The 22963-nt window shown below is 44.6% G+C and overlaps 2 protein-coding genes across 2 annotated transcripts; both read right to left on the bottom strand.

The window, feature by feature from the left end:
- b4galt3 (UDP-Gal:betaGlcNAc beta 1,4- galactosyltransferase, polypeptide 3) lies at positions 1-4792 on the bottom strand. Its single transcript, XM_071898954.2, has 6 exons — positions 4510-4792; positions 4045-4280; positions 2867-3057; positions 2627-2749; positions 1416-1520; positions 1-539 (listed from the first exon to the last, which is right to left on the bottom strand). The coding sequence occupies exons 1-6, from the start codon at positions 4790-4792 to the stop codon at positions 143-145; spliced, it is 1335 nt and encodes a 444-aa protein (XP_071755055.1). The 3' UTR covers positions 1-142.
- Positions 4793-7427: 2635 nt separating this feature from the next.
- Positions 7428-22299, bottom strand: bgnb (biglycan b). The gene is made up of 8 exons (XM_071898951.2): positions 22061-22299; positions 14367-14639; positions 11020-11132; positions 10079-10292; positions 9831-9941; positions 9513-9606; positions 8772-8910; positions 7428-8334 (listed from the first exon to the last, which is right to left on the bottom strand). The coding sequence occupies exons 2-8, from the start codon at positions 14614-14616 to the stop codon at positions 8137-8139; spliced, it is 1119 nt and encodes a 372-aa protein (XP_071755052.1). The 5' UTR covers positions 14617-14639; positions 22061-22299; the 3' UTR covers positions 7428-8136.
- Between the last annotated feature and the right edge of the window lie 664 nt (positions 22300-22963).

Here is a 22963-nt window from a genome sequence, read left to right as displayed (position 1 = left end):
TTGATCCACTGCCCCATTATCCTTAACCTGCACTGAGGTCAAAGAGCTGGTGCACGTCCCACAGCAGAAGAGATCTGCTACACTGCTCTCCTCCATTCTGAGTTTCAGATCAGTACTGAAATGACGGAGAAGCCACTTTATTCTACAGACGGGATGCAGCCCTTGTTTCTAATACCTCATCCCGTTTCACCACGCCTGCCTTCTCCTGTTTTGTCTGATTCACTGTCTTCGACTGGGCAGGATTTGTCTTTTCACGAACCGGCTTGGTCATAGTCACGTTTGCCGCCAAAGCCCCTTTGCTCTTTTGTCTCCCCTCTACTTTGGCTGTGCTTCCATTTTCGCCGGTGCTGTGTTGGGGGTCAGGGGGCGTGGTTTTCTTGGGGGCGGGTATTTTCCTCTGGGGCAGGCGGGGGTCTTCTCCGATGTTGACGGTCAGGTTGGTGTAGAGCGGCTCCAGCTCTTTGGAAAGGAGGTCATAGGTCAGAGAGTTGAGGCCGTCGGAGCGCCAGTTGAGCCTGGTCCTTTTCAGTAGGTCAAACCTGTAAAGAGGAAGATAGTAACACAGGTGTGTGTGTGTGTGCCTGTGTTTGCCTGTGTGTGCCTGTGTGTGTGTGTGTGTGTGTGTGTGTGTGTGTGTGTACGGGGGCTCAGGGCAAAAAAAGCCCTTGAAAATTTGTAAAATACCCGTGAAATTAAAAATGAGGTACAAAGTGACGAATGACCCACAGGGAACAGTAGTCGCATTCACATGTGAATATTTGAAAACTCACCGGGGAAAAAAATGGAATAGGGTGAAATGCAAAAAAGGGCACTCAGGATACCCAGAAAAAATTAGCTTTTTTTGCATTTCACCCTAGTCAATTTCATTTCACGTGTGAATGTGACTACTGTCCCCTGTGAGCCACCATAGAAGATACCTGGGAGCCTGTAACCAGGCAATTCTTTCCAGTGCATTCTGGGCGAGAAAAATGCAGTGTTTTTTGATCAGAAAACCACTGAGTACGCAGCCTGAAGCAGTAGAAAATGTTGGCACCACATAGCCAGCAGTAGAAGAAAATGCCGACCCAACACAAACCAGTGCGTCAACAAAAAAAAAAAACAACCGATATCTTAAAAAAAAACTCAACAATCGAGTGGTGGAAGATGGGCTGGTAAGGAACAGAGGGGGGAAAACACCATTCTATTCTGTAAGGTCTGCAGCCAATGGGAAATAAGTTAAAAAAAATCCTAGTGGTATATAGTGAGTATTTATTTGCCAATATGCAATGCAAATGTATTATTTCATAGTTCAATAAAATTTCCCCCATAAAGGACCAAAATGTACCTAAATGAGATTAAGAGGAAAAAAATGCTCTTACCCTGGTGTGTGTGTGTGTGTGTGTGTGTGTGCTTGTCACCTGCCCGGTTGTCTGTACCTGCGTGGGTTTTGCTCATTGCCTCTGTCTCCTTTATGCTTGATCATCTTGTAATGACCAATGGCCACTGGGGGGCGCACTATCTTCATGCCAGACAGACGCACTCTGGACAGGCAGCACAGCACAGAACAGCAGTGATGGGGAATAATCAGTAAGAGTAGATTCTTATTCACAGCCATGAAATTGAAAAACTAAACATCATTGTCTTATTATAATAATACATTTACACAGTCTGGGGCTTTACTATTCATGCTATTTGCTGTTACAACTCAAAGCAAAGGATAGATAGGTTACTACTCCATTTCACTACACCTAGTCAAAGACATAAACCTGATTAGCAGAATCCACAGCAATAACATGATCAAGTCAAATATATTCTCAAGGAGAAAATTCCTCTTGAGAAAAACAGATAATCCACACAGAATTGTGGGTGATGTGCAAGAATAACATACTGTTTATAGGGTCTATAGGTGGCGAAAAACACTGTGGTTCCCCCTTTCCATCTCTGGTCCTTGTGCACCACCCCAGTCATCTAAGTCAATCAGAACATGTAGCCAATGTAGTGTATGTAAATCATACATGTTTTAAGTCGCAAACACCATGCACAAAAAGGTAAACTAGCAAAATGTTATAGTAAAAGGGGGAGCAATATTCTCGTTGTCTTGCTTCATTTAATAATGTGTGCAAGCTTGTAGATTTTCATTTCCCCGTTGCATCCAGTGCCTTTCATAACAGATTGGCTTATGCTAGAAGAGAGCCAGAGAGTGGACAGAGGGGACCGCAGCATAGAAATGAGAAGACTAGATCGACAGCCTGAAGACCAAGCACACAGCCCAGCCCAGCTCCGCTAGTTAGTCCATGCGAACATACTCACTGAGCCCACTCCAGGAGACAAACAGCAAAGCCATGGCAGTGGGGGGGGGAGGTGATGAAAGATGAAAGATGATGTTATGACACAGAAAAAATAAAAATCAAACAAAAGGAACAAATGTGGCACTGAAATGGTAAACATGAGAAAAAAAAGATGAATGAGGAGAGCAAAAGAAAGCAAACATGAGAAGAAGAGAGGCTGAAACGACCATGCATGCAGTTCTGATGCTGTCTACCAACACCCATGCACATCTCACATGTCAACATGCAGAGCTCACTTCACTGTGTCATCATGCCGGGCGGGGACTCGCCCCCCACCTCCGCCCCATTCATCTCCTTACCTGGCAGCGATGTCATCGTCCTCTCCGCCCCAGCCCCAGTAGTGGTTCGGGAAGCCATTCATCTTCATGTACTGGTCTGGGGTCACTGCAGACACCCCGCCAAAATACTGCGGGTACGGCAACCTGGGAGGGACACATCACCAACATACAATCTTGAAACACTTGGAAAACAATGTCTCAGGGCAATGAATTCACACATGAACACACACACACACTTATACACACATACTCTGCGTCTACCTGTATCTGAATTTGTCCATGGCCACAGACAGGTGCGTGGGGAACTGTTTGTGGCAGGTGTAGGTGTTGTGGTCGTTCTCAGGCAGCAGGTCAACATCATGGAGGAAGATGCAGCTCCAGTCCTCATCTCTCAGAGCCTCCCGCACCCCGACATTCAGCAGCTTGGCTCGGTTAAAGGTACCGTTCCCCCACTAGAGCCAGAAACAGAGGGAGACGGTGACACAAAGCTGCAGAGGAATGTATTCATTCTGTTATAAACACATTATTACATGGAAATACTCAATTCTGATTGGTCAATGAACGCATTCTGAGGTATGTTATTTCTGAATAACAGACTGCTGTTTCACATCTAATCATAGGCTATCACTATGCAGTCAAGAAGTCTGGTCGGTTTTGTTGATTTCTAATCAAATTAACTAGCAACACCTTGTGGCAAAAAGACGTTACTCCTCGGTTACTGCAGACAGCTAAAAAAGTTAGAAACATGTAGCATTTTTCATTTTTTTTGCTGAATCTTGGCAATCTTACCAGATTTGTTTACACTGCTGCTATGGTTACAGTTCTGCTACAGCGTAGCCATGAATGCTAGCAACAGACATTATGGTTGCAGTCCAAAGAGGTCCACAGAGAGGGGCCATCTCCAGTCTCTCCTATTCACTGTGCTGTGATTGCATGGGAGCAGCCATTGTACAGAAAAGTAGTCACATTTCTTCTTCGATGTTAAGAAGCAATGCTAAGCCTACGGTAAACATTCAGAACCCACCCACTCCAAACCCCCACCACGCCCTCACCACCACCACAGATGGGTTTTTTTATTCTGAAGAAACAGCACATGATGTGGATTGGGTTGAAGCACTTGAGTAAACCTAAATAAAACTAAGTAATACAATACCATCTTCCTCACCAGATGACCAGATGTGGCTTTAAACCATGCAAGCTGCAGATAAAGATAACTGGAGAAGAAGATACTCCTCTCTGATCATTGGCTGACTGCTGTCTACCCATAAGACACACCTACATGACTACTTCTAATCCAAAATGTCACTGCCCATGCAATCACAGCACATTGGCAAAGAAGGCCCTTCTATGGATTTCTATGTTGCTGTCCACATAGTAAGACGGATCGCTGAGAAATGGTAGCATATCAGGCGAAAAACACACATACACAAAGCCAGTACCTGCTGCACTATATAGATGCTGTAGTGGATCTGCTGTCTCTGCAGGAAGGGGTGAAGGTGGTAGAGGAGGGCGCGGAGGTGGGTCTGCCGGTTCCGGTACGGCACCACTATGGCCGTGTGGTGGCGGGGCTCACAGTCTGGAGGCCGGTACCGTCCGCCTGGCAACACCAACGGGTTCCTCTGCCGGATCTCCTCCAGAGACAGAGGAGAGGAGAGGTGGACGGACACGGGTCCCACTGGAGAGGAGAGGAGAAGAGAGGAAAGGAAAGGAAAGGAAAGGAAAGGAAAGGAAAGTGAGATCTGGCCTTTGTCAGACCGCCAACACAGTGGTATGCCAAACATACACACAGTAACACAATCACTCACTGTGTCTTTTCCTATATATGTATACATGCTACATAATAAGCGCATACGTTTACTTAACTCCCTGCTCTCTCCCTCTCTCTCTCTCTCTCTCTCTTTTACCCAGCAGTGGCGAGGGGATCTGGCAGTCCCTCAGCGGGGGTCCGGTGGCAGGGGGTCCAGTGCCAGAGTTGCGGGGCGGGGGGGGTGGTACCCCCAGATGGCTGAGGTTGGTGTAGACATCGTGGGGTCGAGAGTAGTCGAACTCCGGCTCTGTGGTGTGGACCAGGACAGACACCAGGCCTCTGAAGCCCCCCAGGGAGAAATAGAGCACAAAGGCAAACTGGAAGCCCACCAGCAAGGCCAGCGTACAGGGGGAGTCCAGAGAGCGGCCACAGCACGCCATGATAAAGTCAGACAATAGAGATGAGATGGAACTTTAATGAAAGTGGATGGAGGAGGGAGACGTGGAGAAAGCAAGTGGTGGTTAGGTGAAAGGGGTGACAAACGAGGGATGGAGGAAGAGGTGGGGAATGTGACGAGGGAAGAGAAGGAGAGGCGGAGGGAGAGGCGGGGAAGACGGCGGCGTGTGTGTGTCGACTCAGGAGTGTGGGAGGGGGCGGTCCATCTGTAGGAATGGGAAGTAGTAGTGGTGAAGCTCAGTCAGCACTGCCATCACCAAGTCACTGTGGGAGAACAGGAAAATAATATTGATTATTTCCTCCATTTGTGTGCTTCAGAGCAGTAAATCTGTTGTGTGGATGTGTCTGTGTGTGTGTCTGTGTGTGTGCATGTGTGCACACTAAGACTGTACCTGGATTTTGTGCGGGTCCAGGCTGGTTGATTAAAACCTGTCCTGGGCCAGGAAGGGCTCGCTCTCCCTCTCTCCTCCTCTTCCTCCTCTCATCATGCTTTCTGCAAAGGAACATGCCATGACTGGATAACAATGCACCGGCATTTTTGTCTCAGAATAACAGTGCAGCCTACTATAAGCTAAGATGACAACTGACAGGCAGCCTACATCCAAATGTCATGTTTGTTTCTTTATTTAGCTTATTTTCAACGGTGACATTTCCATGGGGCGCATAGACACACTGATGCCTGCGGATCAAATTAATCCAACATCACTGTTCCCTGTTTGTCCAAACAATTTGTGCGACTGCCTTCCTCACTGGAGCTGCTGCTGAAGTTACTAAAACAAGGCAGAACGCAACAATTATATAAACTGGATAAATTATTAACAGTAGAGCGTAAACTGCTTCATGGTTATCAGTAGGCTACAGATAACAGCCAGGTGATTAGCCTAATAACATCTGTCGTTAGGCCTATGTAGGCAATAATGCTTTTGCAAGGCTACTGCGAAAATGTGTGAAATCACATTTATTCGACAGCATCGCTGGCTAGCAGGTTTCCCCATCGGCCTCAAACGCTGTTTCTCATTATTATTGTCAGAGTTCATTCTCGGGTCCATTGATGCGCTGCTGCACCAGCCGACTCACCAGCAGATTCCTGCGACATTTCAAATCCAGTCCCCGGCTTCCGCGGAGAATCGACGGGCCGCTGCCAGAAATAGATGCGATGCTCCAAATGATACCGTTTTTCTGATCCTGAGCGCTCCTCCTCCTCCTCCTAATCTCTCATCCGAGCCGAAATCCCTCTGTAGCTGCTTAGAGACCGCTGCAGACACTTTCACACGCAAGAGCAAGAGCATCGCCGCATATCCATCCAATGTCAACACAGGCAAGTGCGCTCCGCCTCATCGTAATACGGCTGTACCATTCACACTGACGGGACGAGGCGCATCGCGGTGACGCGCTGAGCGGCCAAATTGAAAATGCACAAAGCTGATCCCTTACGAAAAGGAGCTCTTGTAGGCGAATCCTACTATAAAACTTAGAAGGATAGAATACAAATATTACATCAGAACTATAAACTCTATATAATGTCCTATTGGAATTTATATTGATACCATACAAAAAATACCACGACAAGGTCACTGCAAACTCACTATCGAGTAACCCAGACACACTATGTCTCTATAGGAATTTTATAGGATTTTTTTTTCAGTGCGTGTGCGGAGAAATTCCCAGAGGATTAACCTAGACCAGTTGAAGCCTATAGGTTAATATATTGTAGGACTTTAAAAGCTGGAGCCAGTGTAAAAAGAGGAAACACATGACTGACTATCATCCCCACTCTGCTCTCTCGCTCTCTCTCTCTCTCTCTCTCTCTATCTTTCTATCACTCAATCTGCCATTGTGTGTTTTCTCTAATGTCTAATTTCTCTGCTTATATCTTTACATAGCATGGCATTCATTCATTACATTTTTTTTCCACTGTTGAACTTCTTTATTTCTTATACAACATCACCCCCAAGGGCATCAGTTTTTCTCTGGCTTGATGCAGCAGGCTAAAAATATCTTTATTCACATGCAGCAGTAGCTTGTCAGATTACAGAAACAGATATAAAACAGAATATTTATGGCTAAGATAGCACCATATAGGCCTACCCAATGTAAACAGGCTAACCCCTCCCCGTGACCCCCAAAGCAGATAAAGCAGAAGCTGTGCAAAACAATAATAAAGAGAAGCTGTGCAAAACAATGCATCAGACACTACTATTGTTGCAGCCCTATATGTGAACACACTGCCTTCCATGTCTCAAGGCAAAGCGGACTATTGTGTGTTTTCTCTATCTGGGGCAAGCCCCCTCTACCTCAGTGTCCCCTCAAGGGATACTCTACTAAATGATCATACGCACAGCAGAATACTTAGTAAAGGCACAGGATAGAGTCCATACACAGGCAGGCTGGCGGTTCAGTTTCCTCAGGACAATGAGAAAAGAAGATGAACATTATTCGCTCTGATTAGGGCGATTTAGAAGTGTGCCTCCTTGATTATTAGATTCATATCCACGTGTATTGCTAATTGATTCCCCTGCTATTCAGGTACAAAACATGTTGGTGAACTGGTGATGAACTGGAATTGTAGTTTCGACTTTATTGTTTGCGATGAGACTGAAGATGGTGGAAAATAGCCCCAACTCTGTGACTAATAGTTTATTAAGGACATACAGTACACTTTGATCACAGAATTGAACCCCAAATGGCTTCAGACCAGCGAAACAGGGACAGTCCAATACGTCTCCCAAATCAGCACACACAGAAAGTCATACACAGCACCTTATTTTATCTATACAATAATCTATAATGCATTGCTTTTCTATTGTTTACCTGTAATCTTCATCAAAATGATAATATAACAAAAATCACAATAAGAGCTATCGTGTAAAAAACAAAAAAAAATGGAATGAAATGCTTCACAAGTTTTCAATACTTATGTTGTTTCATCTATCTATTTTGGCTTGGGGAAAACATTCCTTTCAAATAAGTCTCCTCTGCTCATCACTTTCAAATAACTTTTAACTCTAAAACTCTAAAATGTGAAAAGTCAGATGAAGTATACTGCAAGAACATTGCTTTCCACTCCCTTCAAGTTCTGTGTAATGGTATTTTTCACTTCCCATTGTATTTTATCAATGTTCACTCATCTTGTCCATCACTCTTCCTCCCTCCAAAAAAAAAAAAAAAAAAAATCAATTTAAGTCTACTCAGTTATAATAATCATCTCCCTCAAATTTTAACTTCTTTCCCTCCATCAGTCCTCTTATTATTTAAATTATCTCCATCCTTCTCATCATCCTTTTTTCTTTCCCCTCACTCTCTCCATCTCCCGTATATCTCCCTGTCTCTACTTCTTGTAGTTGCCAAACTGGATGGCCAGTCGGTCGCTGACACAGCGGAAGGTTGCAGGCTGCACCTCCCAGTAATTGACGGGGTTAGCGAACAGGCTGATGCCGTTATAGAACGTCCTCTTCATCCCAAAGCCCCGGGGGCAGAAGTCGTCCACTCCCACCTGGTTGATGTTGTTGGAATGGAGGTACACCACCTAGAGGACGGGAGCGGCAGAGTAGAGCGTGGGCGGGACGTGTAAACACAGCGTATGATTTCAAATATCTGCCTTGCATCCTGTAAAACAGTGATTCTCAACCTTTTTCATATCAAGGACCCTAATTTAGTCTACATTAGAGCCACAGATCCCCATTTGATGAGATTTTGTCTCTCGGACCCAAATCTGAGAATATATTTATTGTTAGATATGATTTGCTCCAGAATTCCATGACTATCTGTATTGTAGGTAGAGAGATAACAGTCAAAGGAGGACCAAAATTATTTTCTAATTGTGTTAAATTAAATAATGGTGAAGTTTAACAATTCATCAGTTTGCTGTGGACCCCCTGGAACCCCCTCAAGGACTCCTGATGGTCCCCGGACCCCACGTTGAGAACCACTGCTGTCAAACACATCTCTGAAAAACACTCTCACCTGTAGGTATTTCATATCTGGCAGGCCTTTGGGGACACGAGTGAGGCGGTTGTTCTCCAGATGCAGCTCTCTCAGTCTGGGGAGGAAGGACAGACTGCCGTTCTCTATGTTAAGGATGTGGTTGTAGCCCAGGCCCAACCTGGCAACCGGAGACAGAGGGAGAAAAAAAAAGGACATGTTAAACAGGCGGAAGAGAGGAGACTGCATAGTACATTTTACATTTAGCTGAAGCTCTTCAAGAGTTTTGAGTGAAAATTCCCTGATTACCATCACTGCAAGCAACTGATAGTAAGGAGTGCCAGGATTAGCGGCCTGACAATACTCCTGTGACCATGGAATGATCACATGAGAGAGAAGTGCTAGGAAAAGAGGTAAAATGAGAGAGATAGAAGGGATTTTATATGAGCAAAGAGAGTGAGTAGAGGAGAGAGGGGATATGATTCAGCATGGAGAAAATGACATCTTCTATTCTTGAAAAGATGAATTCTCAGCCTACAAGGGAAGATGTGGAGTGACTGCTGTTTTGACTAGAGTGGGAATGCACACACAAGCATATAGCAGCAGTATTATTCTGCTACTTTTTGGTGGCATCATGTAGTTCTTATTATTACCCCTAAGAGGCACTGCCGACTGGGAATATGTATTCATTAATAACCACAGGGTAATTTTTTTCTCCCAGTAATGCAAGCAAAGCCCTCAGAGTGAAATCAGCTGTATATAGGGTCGAGGTATGTGAGGTACCTGTACAGATGCTTGTAGCGGCTCAGGTCCTCCAGTTCCACAGCCTGGATCTGGTTGTGGTCCAGATGGAGCTCATGGAGACTGTCTGGGAGATCTGGAAGACAGACACCATAACTACCTGTACGGCTCCGCTTATAGGGTGAGATCTGAATCTTGTCCCACAGCTGCCCATTCCTGCTTTATCCTTTGTCTCCTACCTGCTTACCTCTCACCTGCTCCCATAGAAACTTGCTCTTTAATTACAGCTGTCTAAAGATAATAATGGGACGACTCCGGTGTACATGTGTTTGCATGTTAGCCAGACAGATGCATTGTTACCTTTGGGCACCCCAGTCAGTTTGGCCTCAGATATACGCAGATAGCTGAGCTTCAGTCCCTTGAAGGCTCCAGGCTCAAAACCACTGTTCTGGATGGGGTTCCCTCCCATCTCTGTAAGAAAGAGGGAATATTTGTGGCATGTCAAACGACAGTCCTTTTAATTTACAAAATTCAATGGCAGTGGTGAAGGCAGTGGTGAGCACCGCAGAATACAGCCCAGAGCTGTTGGAGTCATCAACATTTCTGACCTATGCAGTTCATGTTGCCCAGTCCTGAGAAGGCTCCCTCCGCCACCTTCTTGATGCGGTTCTCGTGGATCCTCAGCTCGATCAGAGAGGGAGGCAAGTTCTTGGGCACGCTGGTCAGGAGATTCCTGGAGAAGTAGAGCTTCTGCATGTGCTTCAGAGGGCTGAATGCTCTGGGGTGGACTTTGGAGATCTTGTTGTTCACCAGAGACAGGGCCTGAGGGGGGGGGGGGGGGGGGAACGGTAATCAGATAGAGACAGAGAAACAGAGACAGAGAGAATGTAACACCCACTTTATTTGATCTGTATAAAAAGCAACATCAGCAGCAGCCAGAGTGTCAGAAAGAGGGAGTGAAGTCTAGCCATAAACACAGTCAACATAAGCTTGGGTGTGTGTGTGTGTGTCTTCTGTCTCTCTTGAGTGTGTCTGATTGAATTAAAGAGATCCAGTAAGAGTTCACAGCAGTCCATCACCCAGCAGACTGACTCTCCACCTGCCCCTGGCTGACAGACGGAGACAGATGGAGGCTGAGGTAAACAGGCCTTAATAGAGATGTTATTGTTTAATGTCATGTCGGGAGTTTCCTCTCCTGCTAGTCTCAATATTGCTCTTGGTCAGTGCTCTTGAATGCAGGTCAGGAGTGAGCAAAGCCTTTCCGGTGGGAGAGGCAAGGATGTGAGCTTGAATATTCCCATTTGGCTTCGGGCACAAAATTGAATACAATTAAAGCTCTCAGAGAGAAGGGTGGCAGAGGGAGGAAAAGAAAGAAATGAACCTCTCAAACCCTCAGGAAATGGAGAGGCATAATGATGTTTCACACTACTCAAGCCAAGACAAGCTGAGCCGCGCAGAGCTGAGCTGAGTTAGTCACACATCCACCACAGTTGCTGAGCCAATGCTGAGAGGGACATTGTAAATGTTACCAGAGCCGTGTGTCTCTTACATAGAGGTTAGATAGGCCTTTGAAGTCGTTCTCTTTAAGCTCAGTGATGCGGTTGTTTTGCAGATCCAGGAACTTGGTGTCCGAAGGGATGTTCTTTGGAACCTCAGTCAGACCTGGAGACCAATGAAAACACAGGGAGACATCAACAACCTGGTTTTTAGGTCGAACCAACACCCTAAAAACCAGTTTGTTTTCAATGGGAACATTCTTAGGACATCTTCGTCAGACCTAGACGAAGGAAAATAAATGGCTGCTGTATATTCTAAAACCTCCATCAGGCCCAAAAATTAAACCAATCACACGGTCCCACACAATGTCAAATGAGCACCCTTGGGTTCCTCCTCTGTTATTTTAGAAGTAGAGGCTGTCATAGACACAACCATGGAGGTCAAATACAGAAGTCCAAGCAGGCACATATACAGTACATTACTGGTGAGTCACTGACACAGGCGCGTGCACACACACACACACACACACACACACACACAAAACGCAAATTCCCTCACACCAGATGGGGACACCAGATGTTTTCCATATGGTTTCCATTCCCAAAGGATGTGACTTAAATACCATCAGCAAAATCACACATCAAATAAAAAAGAGGCGGGCACAACCCTGACACCCTGACACACACACACACACACACACACACATACACACGCAGACAAACGGAGGAATATGGGTTGTGTGTGTTAATGTGTGAGTGGTGAAGTAGCCATTTCAATGGGAACATGAGTGTTTTAATTTTGGCTTCTATGTGACAGAAACACCTGCTAACAAGTAGCGAACAAGCAATAAACACTACAGGCTGTGTAGATCCTGTGCAAGCACTGTGAGAAATACATCAACAAATGATCTATGATATTGAATTGATTGTGATTGAAGGCTGAGAAAGGGTTAAGAGCAAGTGGACAGCATTAAGCATACACCTGCATTATTCCATTCAGGGATGCCACTGGAAAAAAATGATTCAGCACACTCACAAACTGAACAACCACTGATCATTAACAAGACCACATCACAGAGCCATGTGTATAAGTGTATAAGATGTGGTCGATGGCGCAGACAGGCCAGGGCAAGTGAATCCCTACTAGGGCCGGCCTCATCTGGACCGCAACCATGATTCAACCCGTCCTGCTGGGGTTTCGAGCGCCAGCTGTCCCACTGGGATCCAGTCTGCCACCGACCACATCTGACCCAGAGGACTCTACCCAGCGCTGTCTATCTGGAGTTAAGTTTAGATATATGGCTTTGGCTGCGCTGTGCCACACCCTCCATGTCACCATGCAGGATTAAACCCTGAGCAGCTCTATCTGACATTTTGTTCAAAATATTTCCACTCCGCTCCTACAGTCCTGGTACAGTAGCTGAAGTGGCCTCGTCCAAGACATGAAATTGCAAGATTTTGCCTCCAGAGAACAAAGATATATTCTTGAAAGTGGTGGGTGAAGTAGATCCGAGTTAATCTGCATGAATTACCTTTCTCAAATGCAAAGCGTTATTACAGCTGCAAAGAGAGCAATGCGACTATATTACCAGGTGGATTCATGTGGTAAGAAATATTTACTTTCTAGTCAACCGCTGCAGCTTTTGATATGCATCCTGCCAGCTGTAAACCTTAAAATTTGTATGTCTACGTCAAGCTCAACAGGCACACCCCTAATAAACAAACCTGACAAAACTCACCAAAACCCTGATCAAGATCTGAATCCCTTCAACCGGAAACCCTTAAATCCCTAAAACCCCAAACCGCGCCGCTTCACCCGTCTGTCCCGCAAATCTCAGAGTTTTTACCACTGCCTGACAAAACTAGCACCCCCTTAAACCCCAGTGCCCCTCAACACAAATACTCAACATCATGCTGGGATGCACACTGCGAGGAGACAGACACCACAGCCAGAATACATCTGTTCTAAATAAGCACTGACATATCGCAAATTATACGCTTCCACATTTACCCACTGTAGAAGAGTCCGGGACAGGAAATATAGACAGAGCTTGTAAAATGATGATTCGACAAAACCATTATATCTAAACACAGACAGCTTATTAAAGTTATAGCCGATATAAAATGAGGAATCTATATTTCTATAAATACGACTGAATGCAGCTTCTCTGGGCCTATGAGGATAGACTCCAGCATGCACATATAATATCTATACACTGCACTACACTTATTTTCAAAGCAGCAAACACGTGACTGAGACATAAAGCCAAATTAAAGACTGTGCAAACATCGTAAAAAAATCATATTTTTAGATAATTTATGTTTTGTTGGTACACAAAATGTCAAGAAAGACCAATATTTGAAATGATTGTTGGTTTAGCGTCTGAATTTCTGTCATTCTCTTGTTTATGTGTGCACACTGGTATGTGCATGTGTGCAGATACATGCACGTGGAAAAAATGTGTACATGATTATAGTACGCCACACCTCATAAGCACACAATCTAGAAAATACCAATCCACACTTTAATCTGCAAAGAGAGAGAAACACAGGCCTTGATTGTCTCATTTTGATCATTTTTTTGTCCCTCCAGCTTCAATGGAATTCATAACAGTAAATATTCAGAATCCTCACATCCTTATCTAGATATACACATAAACACACAGCTTTCATCCCTCTTCTCAAACTCTATCTCTCCATTCCTCTAAATCCACCCCTCCATCCCTCAGTCCCTTCAAACTAACTCATTCTTCCCTCCATCCTCCCCTCCTCGTCTGGGTTCCCGTTAAACATCCTGTGCACGTCCCAAGAACAACATGAAACAGCTCTTTAAAGACAGCGAGGAAATTACAAACTTTTCATCCCCTCCCATCAAAGTGTCCCTTTTTTTCGTCTTCCACTACTCTCCATCTTTTTCTCTGCCCTCCCCCAACTCCCTCCTTCCCTCTCTTAATCCCTTGCCATCTCTCTCATTTTCTCTTTCTCTCCCCTTCCTTCAGCTCAGCTCTTTTTCTCCTCTTTCTCCACCTCCCCGGTTTTTCTCGTCCCCATCTCTCTTCCTCTCCCACCCAGTTTTCTAAACACAAAGTCAGGAACACAAAATCCCTCAAAGAGATGCCTTTCCTTGTCAAAATACACCAGCATTATCCCCAGGAGAAATTCCTCTCTTAGATAATACACCAAGGGGGCCTTCCCTCTCTGGCCTGTGAAAGTCACGCAAGGCTCAGCTCATGCTCGCTCCGTCATATTAGACCCGACTCAATTACTTTCCTCTCTGCTTCACACATAATGAATCTGCTGAAACGCACACACACTTAAAAATAATGATAATGCAACACAGGCTCTCTCTCTCTCTCTCTCTCTCTCTCTCTCTCTCTCTCTCTCTCTCTCTCACACTGACCTAGGTCAGAACACTGGACCACTCTGAGCTGACAGTGGCAGCCGAAGGGGCACATGGGTACTTCAGGCGGGGGCAGCACTTCTACGGCGGAGCCTTCTTCCTCATCCCTCATCATCGTCATCATCCCGCCGCTGTCCATACTGTCCATGGCAAAGTCCCAGAAGCCTCTCTGCTCAAAGGGCAGGGCTGAGGAGGGGAGGGGCAGCCGGGCCAGGCAGAGCAACAGCAGCAGGGAGCAGTGGGGCAGCATCTTTGACTTTGACTCTGACACACCTGGGAACAGCAGAAAGGGGGGAGAACAGCATCACTTTCACTGCACACAAATATATACACACTTATATACACACACTCACATACACGTACAGAGACATACACCTGGCACCTATTGTAGAGTAATGCTATATTTCTGTGATATTGTAAAATGAACAAAACCAAAATGTCTTTGCACAAGGGAAATAAAGATATAGATTCATAGATGTAGGCCTACGGAGAGCAGTTACTGACAAATGGAGTAGAAAATACCAAAAATGTTCCACCCATCCTCAATTCTTACGCCCTGTGTGCCACACCTTGAAGGGGAGCACAGACAGACTGGGTGTTGGAGGCTGGTAAGGAGAAACAGACTCATTCCCCCTGGTACACTGGCCAGGAATCGACTCTGGGAATGAAAATCGCTAAAACCACTGTGACAAAATGTCACTGTCTGCTTCCTGCACACTAAGTCGATTCCCAAGAGAGCAAGCCTCTTCTCACGGGCCAATCAGATACTGTACTGCAGAAGAAAGCACCTCAGTGGTGGAAAACTCCAATCCCACAACCTAGTAGTCGAACAAAGCGACCATTCATTTAGAGGGGAAACTGGGTGTGTGTGTGCATGTACGTGGGTGTGGGTTTGTGTGTGTGTGTGTGTGTCGAGAGACAGACTCCATGATGTCATAGCTGTGCACACACTGTTAGCTGAGGTCATCAGAAACATGTGTGTGTGCGTGTGTGTGTGTGTGTGTGTGTGTGCGTGTATGTGTGTGTGTGTGTGTTTGTGTTTGTTTGTTGACCTAACTACATACATAAAACACTTCAGTGCAGCCACCACTCCCACTGAACATAAAACCTAATTCCTACACTAACAAATTACGACCTGGCCACTTGTTCCCAACAGCAAGAAATCGTGACCTTTAACCTGAGCGTAATCCTATGAAGTAAAGACCACAGTCCTGCAACGCTCCCTGGAGTAACCTCGCACCCTAATCTCTGACCCTGTCATGTTAATCCCCGTCTGATCCTCAGTTTCCTAAGCCTGCAGAGCGAAAAGCCTCGATGCCACTGGTTAGCATGCAAATGGACTTTCCAGACAAGTGCAAGGATCCTATCACAACACGATCAGGTTTTTATTAGAGGGGATCCAGCTTCTGGCTTTCAGCATCATCAGGACCGAACGAGAGAGATGAGGAGAGGGAGAAGAAAGGGGAAACGGGAGGGAGAAATGAAGCAACAAAAGAGAGGAGGTCAGACGGAGAGAAAATGATTATGTAAAAGAGAGAGAGAGAAGAGAAAGAGGTGCAGGCCATGTAGTCCACCAGATGTCTTGAAATCCCAGTCAGGATTGTGTTTTTTGGGCTCCCGGCTGCACTTCCAGTAGAACTACAGTTGTGTCTTCAGTGTCTCCCATATGGAGCGGAAATGCCTCCCTCTCCCTTATCCCTTTCTCCAACACTTGGAACATGCCACTCCAAGTCTTTGTGTGTGTATGTGTGTGCGTGCGTGCGTGCGTGCATGCATGCGTGTGTGTGTGTGTGTGTTAGCACATGTATCCTTCAACTTCAATCTCAGTCCAATTCTACTGTGTGTCTGTCTGCTTCTTGTAAGTGTCTGTGTTTGAGTTTGTGCATTAATCCTATTCTTCTACTAAACATGGCACATAATTCAAATGCTAGCTTGATCTTTTCCCTAGCTATCCAGCCTTATTTCCCATGGTATTTCTAGTGGCACTGGGTGTTCACATGACTTTCCAGGGTCGAAATTATAAGACTATAATGGACACTTTGAAGGGCTTTTAAGGGCTTTTAATGTGGGAATGATGCTTCTCATTCCACTCCTTTATAAAAGACTCTAAAGTCTTCAAATTACAAAAGCAGTGGCACCACAAAAACACTCTACAATACTGTTAGTTGAAAGGAAAAGAAAACCAGGTGTGGGGCCAGAGCATACATCACAATGTATATGTATCTGGGTGCTGGATAAACAGTGTGGTTGGACAAGTTAAATAAACTGTATGTACACGCTCATCAATTCAACACTTAACACTGACCACATCCATAACTTAACATACACATAGGAGCACTGAGTCTTGACTTCATGAGGCGTGTTGAGCAAACATTCACAGTATCTGAAAAGTCAAAACAAATGTTGCCTGACATCCACAGCGCATGGGGGAATTCTCCATTTTCAATCTGCTGTCATTGGACTAACACTGCTCATGCAGTCCACAGCCACTGTAGAGTGTTTTTGATGTATTCAATGAAAGAAAATCATTATTGAAGTACATAAAAATCAGTGAAACAAAGGGTCTGTGCATGATGTGGACCGGGCCTGGGCTGGAAGCATGAAAACTGGCCCCTACAGTCTGTTCCCTACTATAAAAATAGCTGCCAAATTATACCATTCTGTAGAAAAAACACCGCTGGCCTTGGCCCGGCCAGAGGAATGCAGCCAAAGGGACAGCGAGGGTATATACAGTCAGCATCACACAATGACATGCAACACACAAAGACACAGGAATACACATAAAACACAAATATAGACTTATTTATATAGCTAGACTTGCTGCCAGCTGAGCTGTACAGCTGCTATAGGAGATATAAGTATAGCAACTATACTATACTGCCATAAAGCTAAGAATGTGACACCCGAGCCCTGATCTGAGGAAAACATCCAAATAGCCATTTCTCATTGGTCGAACTGAAGCCATTTGTGGAGCTCCAATAGTGGATGGAGAGTTAGAGAGAGGAGTTGGGGATGATGGATGAGAAAAGAAGGGAGACAGGAACAAGCACAGTCTATCATCACCAAGGAATGAAGAGTAAGGCTACTGTAAACACAACATGACGATAAGACTAAACTACATCCCACAATCAAGCCGCTTTTCTGCCTGTAATAACCACCTTATCTGGCTGTGGCGTGTGTATATATGAATTCCTCTCTTCTCCTTCCAGTTAAACTGTGAACCGCCAAACATCCGGTCTGGGATGAAAACAAACCCAAGGCTTCAATCTTAATTGTTATAGTCACGGTTCTCCTCCCCTCCAAAGGCCGAGAGTGGTATAATGGATGGATGGAAGGATGGCTATTCCTGTTTCACTGGCTGTGTTTGTCTTGGAGGCGCGGTGGAGTGTGTAGGGGGGAAACCAGAGAACGGGACACACAAGGGAAAAAAGGGAGAAGAGAAGAATGACAATTATGAGAGAGAGAGAGAGAGAGAGAGAGAGAGAGAGAGAGAGATGTGTGTGTCGAGGAGGAGGGTGTGAGAGATGAAGCCCTAACCTGCAAATTACATAGAACAGTTTCTCATCAACACCCACTAACATCACAGATACTATGTTGCAGTCGTGATCAAAAACAAACAGGTCTAACGTCTCAATCAGTCCGCTCAGAGTCGACCGCCATTTTAACATTTTAACAGGATGGAGGCTTCTCTTCTCTCTTCCCCGACGCTCTCTCTCTCCTCCCCGGCATGATTATTTTCCCTCAATAAAACAAATGAGAGGTGGAGAGAAGAGAGGAAATTCCCCATCTGTGTCGAAGGTGTGTGAACTTATGCCTAGAGTGAGAATCACACACACACACACACACAGACTGTAAAGCACCTGTAAAGCAGTGGTTGAAGTTGTCAAAACAGGTAACCATGACAATAGACAGACTCTTTTATGATGAGGTGAATTCCAGTGGTTTACTATTGGACTAGAAAGGAGGAGAGGAAGAAAGGGAGGGTGAGACAGTGGAACAGAGATAATGGATGGATGGATGGATAGATGGGTAGATGCCGACTGACAAGCACCATCTGGTGAGCCGCGCGGTCTACAAGTGTATGGCTGTTTGAGTTTCCCACACCCCCTGTCTGAGATTGTCTTTACATTTCCTATTATGCACTATCCATCAAGCGGTGGTCACATGTCCGCCCTCCCATCCTCCGCAATTACTTTAACGTCACCGGAGTTCAGGCAGCCATTGCCAAGTGTCAAGCTAAACAAACATATATTTGCGCTATACTCACACTGTGTTGCCAACAATAATCTTCTCCTCCAGATCCTACATACAAAAATGTTTGCTCTCCCGTGACCACAGTCAAGAGAAAGATAATCACTGTCACCTCCAGCCCAGCCCACCTCTTCTTCTACTGTTATGAATTACCACTTTGCTATAGAGGCTTTGCTTCTTTACAACAGTAAAACCACCAAACTTCTTAGACTCATAACTTTGCCTTTATACTACACATTGGACGCTACTGTTCTTGTGTGAGGATGTTGGTATGATTCTGCAGTATCAATACTTACTGTCTAAGCACTGTATAAAAATATCCTCACAGAAGACAATACAGCTCTATTCTATTCTATTCTATTCTATGTTTACTTCTTGTCTGGATGTTGGTATGATTCTGCAGTATCAATACTTGCTGTATGTCGATGTAACTGAATGTGGACAAAAATATCCTCACGGAAGCTAATACAGATCTATTCCATTCTATTCTATTCTATTCTATTCTATTTTATTCTATGTTTACTCCCTAAAATCCTCAAGACTGTGATGAGCCAAAATCCATTAAGCTGCTATACAGATATATCAAGACATAAAATGCTGCCTCATTTTATCTCTGTGTTCACACTCATTAAAGTTGCTTGTTTGAGCACAACACTATCAAGAGAGAAATCAGCTGCATCATTTGTTTACACTGTTTACAAATTAGCTACTTTGATTCATATTTCATGACCCCATCAGCCCGGCCCCTCTGATTGCATTGGCAGTTGTGGGAGCAGAGTAAGGTGGGGCCGAGAGCTTACTGTGGTGCCAGCTGGCGCCACAACACTGGTGTATTGGCACCCGCCACGTCAACACTCAATGCTGATTAACGTCATATGGTGGCTCAAACTGAACACAGTGCTGACTGAGCACAAACTGTTTGACATGGTTCAGCGTTGTGTTACGGTGATTCATTTTGACTGGAAGCACTCCATGGGATATTAGTTTGTTTTCATTTTTTCCCAAGCCCATCACACATTATCATGTTGAACAGGACCAGGCGCACAAATGCTAGAATGAACTCAGACACCTAAAACAACAATGTAACACTCGCGCGCATGCATGTTTCTTGGAATGACATGCTGGCCCAAACACATACACACACACACACACACACACACACACACACACACACACGTGCAATCTGCCTACGTAAGAGCATTAAGAGTCTCAAAATCTGAAGTCCACCACATTCTGAAACAGTTCAATGTAGTGGATCAAACTTTATCACCCATCTTCTCTTTCTAACCTCATTTTATTGACTTCCCTCATTTCCTCATGCCATGCCTCCTTCCTTCCACACATGTGAACACAAACACACACAGGCAGACAGACACACTCGCAAACCCAAATACACATACAGTACAGACGCACAAGTCTTCCATGACTGTTAGCGCTAGGCGTGTCCGGTGGGAGTGCTCGGGTGGAGTTAACTGCACCAGCGGCTGTAATTTGGTGACTGCTATCCCTAAAAAAAGGAACTGTTTGGCAGCTCTACTGTTGCCGCCAAGCTTGGATGTGGTGGCAAGCCGCTCAACACTGTTAAGACTAGACCTAACCAGAGCAGAACGGAGGGCAGAGTGAGACGGGACAACAATAAGGCCAAATCAGTCGACAGCAGATGGACAACTGGCCGTAGATCCATGCCTGTGGGCAGATGAGCCATCTTGACAACAACACAAGTATTTGGAATATTCCAAAGCTAGTGAAAGTCATGCAGTGGGCTATGAATAGAGCCTGTAAACAATGGCTGCTTTTTTACATACCAAAACAGTTATGGAACTATTATCATTCCTGTATTTTATTGTCCAAAAAACGGCCTAGACAAACTTTTTAACCGCTTGATCCTCCTACACGAAGATCCAGAACATGAAATTGTTGTGCTTAACGATGTGCGGCACGTTCTCAACTCAAAATTACAAACGAATTGCAAACTCAACCGCTGATTTGCATCACCCATTACAGAGTGCTGCCTGAAATGATCCATTAGGGTCTACAGAGCGGAGCAGGGCAGGGGGAGTGTGTTAAGTGACAAGGAAATTGTGAGTTCAGACTCAGACAGCAAAGTAGATTAAGAAATAAAACATTCAGACGGATGTGGGGGCAGACAGGCAGAGAGATTTGCAGAACACACAGACCAGCAGGTGTAGTGTGGAGGGCCCACAGGTGAACAAGTAGGCAGAGAGGCAGGCAGACAAGAAGGTCAGGAAACAGACAGATTTAGACCATCATTTTGCTGTCTGACCGTTGAGTCCACAGTAGGCTACAGTGTTTGCTCTGTCTTTGTATAGTGACTCACAGTTAAATACACTGGTATAAATGGAGATCCTGTATGTGGCTCATACATGGTAGTTAACCATTGCTGGACATTAGGTCATCAACACGAGACAGAATGGGGCCACACAAAAAAATGGGGAAAAAAGTCCTTACTCAGAGGATTTGTGTGATTCACTGTATGTTTGGTTGCGTCTGAGTATGTGACAAAATAAAACAGAGTGTGGAAGAGAGAAAATCACACTTACTGTGAAGCTATAATAATCTCGCTGCCAAGTAAAGTTTGTCATGCCACAATTCTTTCAACACATTTAAATGTGAACACTGTGTGTATACAGTCTCTGAGCTTGAGGGTAGAGTAGGCCTGTGCTCCAGAATGGGGTGACTTGATTGGCACGTTTCACTATAATTATTCTCCCCAAATAGTGATGCAGGGATGGACGTAAAAACACAAACAATAAACGCCATGCACAAGTCCTAGATTCAGAGCTTGATGAGGGAATAACAGTGCGATGATTTCAGGATGAAATGATTGGACAACAAAGGTTTGCTTAATATCCCATCCTCTAATGAGTGCTCCTTGCTCTCTTTGGAGTTCCCTTGCGCCATCTACTGTAATTCCGGAGTAAGGACTGAACTGTAATTTACAGCATCAGATGCGCCATGCATCAAACGGTGCAACAGGTTAGATTCAGTCCAGGCTACAGCTAATGCTACTGAATCAACTTCTCTTGGAAGTAGTCTAATTGAATTACAAATTTAATATGCGGTGCCAACTGTTTGTATAGGACAATTTTAACATTTGACAGCATAAATGATAAGTCAGCAAATCGTAAAGAAATGTCACTATAATATTTCTATAATATTCGTATAGGGATAGTATGTCTGTAGTGTTCAGTAGAGTTTATAGTTACGTTATCGTAGGCTATGCTAATATCCCTATAGAATATTACATAAAGTTTATAGTTTTGCATGTGATCTTTGAATAAAATTCATTATAGGATTATTTATTTTTCATAAAGGAAATCAGTCTAAATGAACTTTAAACAAGAGGAAATGAGAAAGTAGCACCAGACCTATTCTATAAAAGATAGGACAGCACATAAAATAGAATAACCCATCTCCCCTACCTTTTGGATAGAAATAAAATATTAATTCCAAATTCCAAAAAAAAAAAAAAAAAATAGGTTGAAGTGTGCTTTCTCCTTCAGTAGGTCAGATTATCCTGGAGATTAAAAAAAAAAAGTTTTCTATTTTTTCATCACATTTAGAGATTATTGCTGTACTTCCCTTTGGTCCTGTGACATCCAGCCCCAGCTCCTCCACCAGTGTGTGCCACTGAGAACCGTGTCAGGGCGGTGTGTGCTGCCTTTAGCCCGAACCAAGGAAATGACTGGGAGCCGGGGGGGTCGAGCCCATAAAGTTAACAAGCCAGCCTCCTTTCTCCTCTTTTGGGATGAACAAGGAGGGAGGAGGGAGGGGAGGAGGGGGGTGTTGCGCGTTACCCTTACGAAAAAGACGTAGGCCTATCTTAAATAGCCTACTATTATACTATTATATTTCTGTTAAGTAGGTCTAATATAGTAGGGCTACTTATTCCTATTATAGCAATCCCATAATAAATTTTAGTGAAACTATATAAGTATCACAGAAAATTATAAGAATAATATAGGAATAATATAGGAATAAGGTAGAATAATATAGGAATAGACCTATACCATGATACCATAAAACATATAAACACCATAAAGTATGATAAACTTGCTATAAACTCACCATTTGGGCACCACAGACACACTTTGAGTCCCTAAAGGAATATTATAGTGATTTTTCCATAGGGTGATAACTTACATACTTACATAGGTGAGTCGTGGGTGATGGGCAGGAGCTGGGACTGTGCGGTGTTCTCGTGCTGCGTTTAAAGGCGCCAGGTAGAAACGGAATCCTCCAAAGCCTTGATTGTGAATGAGGAGGCTGGACCGTCAGATTCCTCCAAGCCATCCGCCCCCTACACTAATTTAGTGTTTTTGTGT

The sequence above is a fragment of the Centroberyx gerrardi genome, chromosome 14 (assembly GCF_048128805.1).
Source record: "Centroberyx gerrardi isolate f3 chromosome 14, fCenGer3.hap1.cur.20231027, whole genome shotgun sequence".
NCBI lineage: Eukaryota > Metazoa > Chordata > Actinopteri > Beryciformes > Berycidae > Centroberyx > Centroberyx gerrardi.
The sequence above is the reverse complement of the archived record's forward strand: the minus strand, read 5'-3'. Positions and strand labels throughout refer to the sequence as shown.

Coding starts and splice junctions, on each gene's coding strand:
- bgnb (XM_071898951.2), bottom strand. CDS start 14,616: ATGCTGCCCCACTGCTCCCTGCTGCTGTTGCTCTGCCTGGCCCGGCTG. Junction 9,607..9,830: donor ACTGACTGGGGTGCCCAAAG/GTAACAATGCAT, acceptor TCTGTCTTCCAG/ATCTCCCAGACAGTCTCCAT. Junction 8,911..9,512: donor CGCTACAAGCATCTGTACAG/GTACCTCACATA, acceptor TCCGGTTGCCAG/GTTGGGCCTGGGCTACAACC.
- b4galt3 (XM_071898954.2), bottom strand. CDS start 4,792: ATGGCGTGCTGTGGCCGCTCTCTGGACTCCCCCTGTACGCTGGCCTTG. Junction 4,281..4,509: donor GATCCCCTCGCCACTGCTGG/GTAAAAGAGAGA, acceptor TCTCCTCTCCAG/TGGGACCCGTGTCCGTCCAC. Junction 540..1,415: donor AATGAGCAAAACCCACGCAG/GTACAGACAACC, acceptor TCCTCTTTACAG/GTTTGACCTACTGAAAAGGA.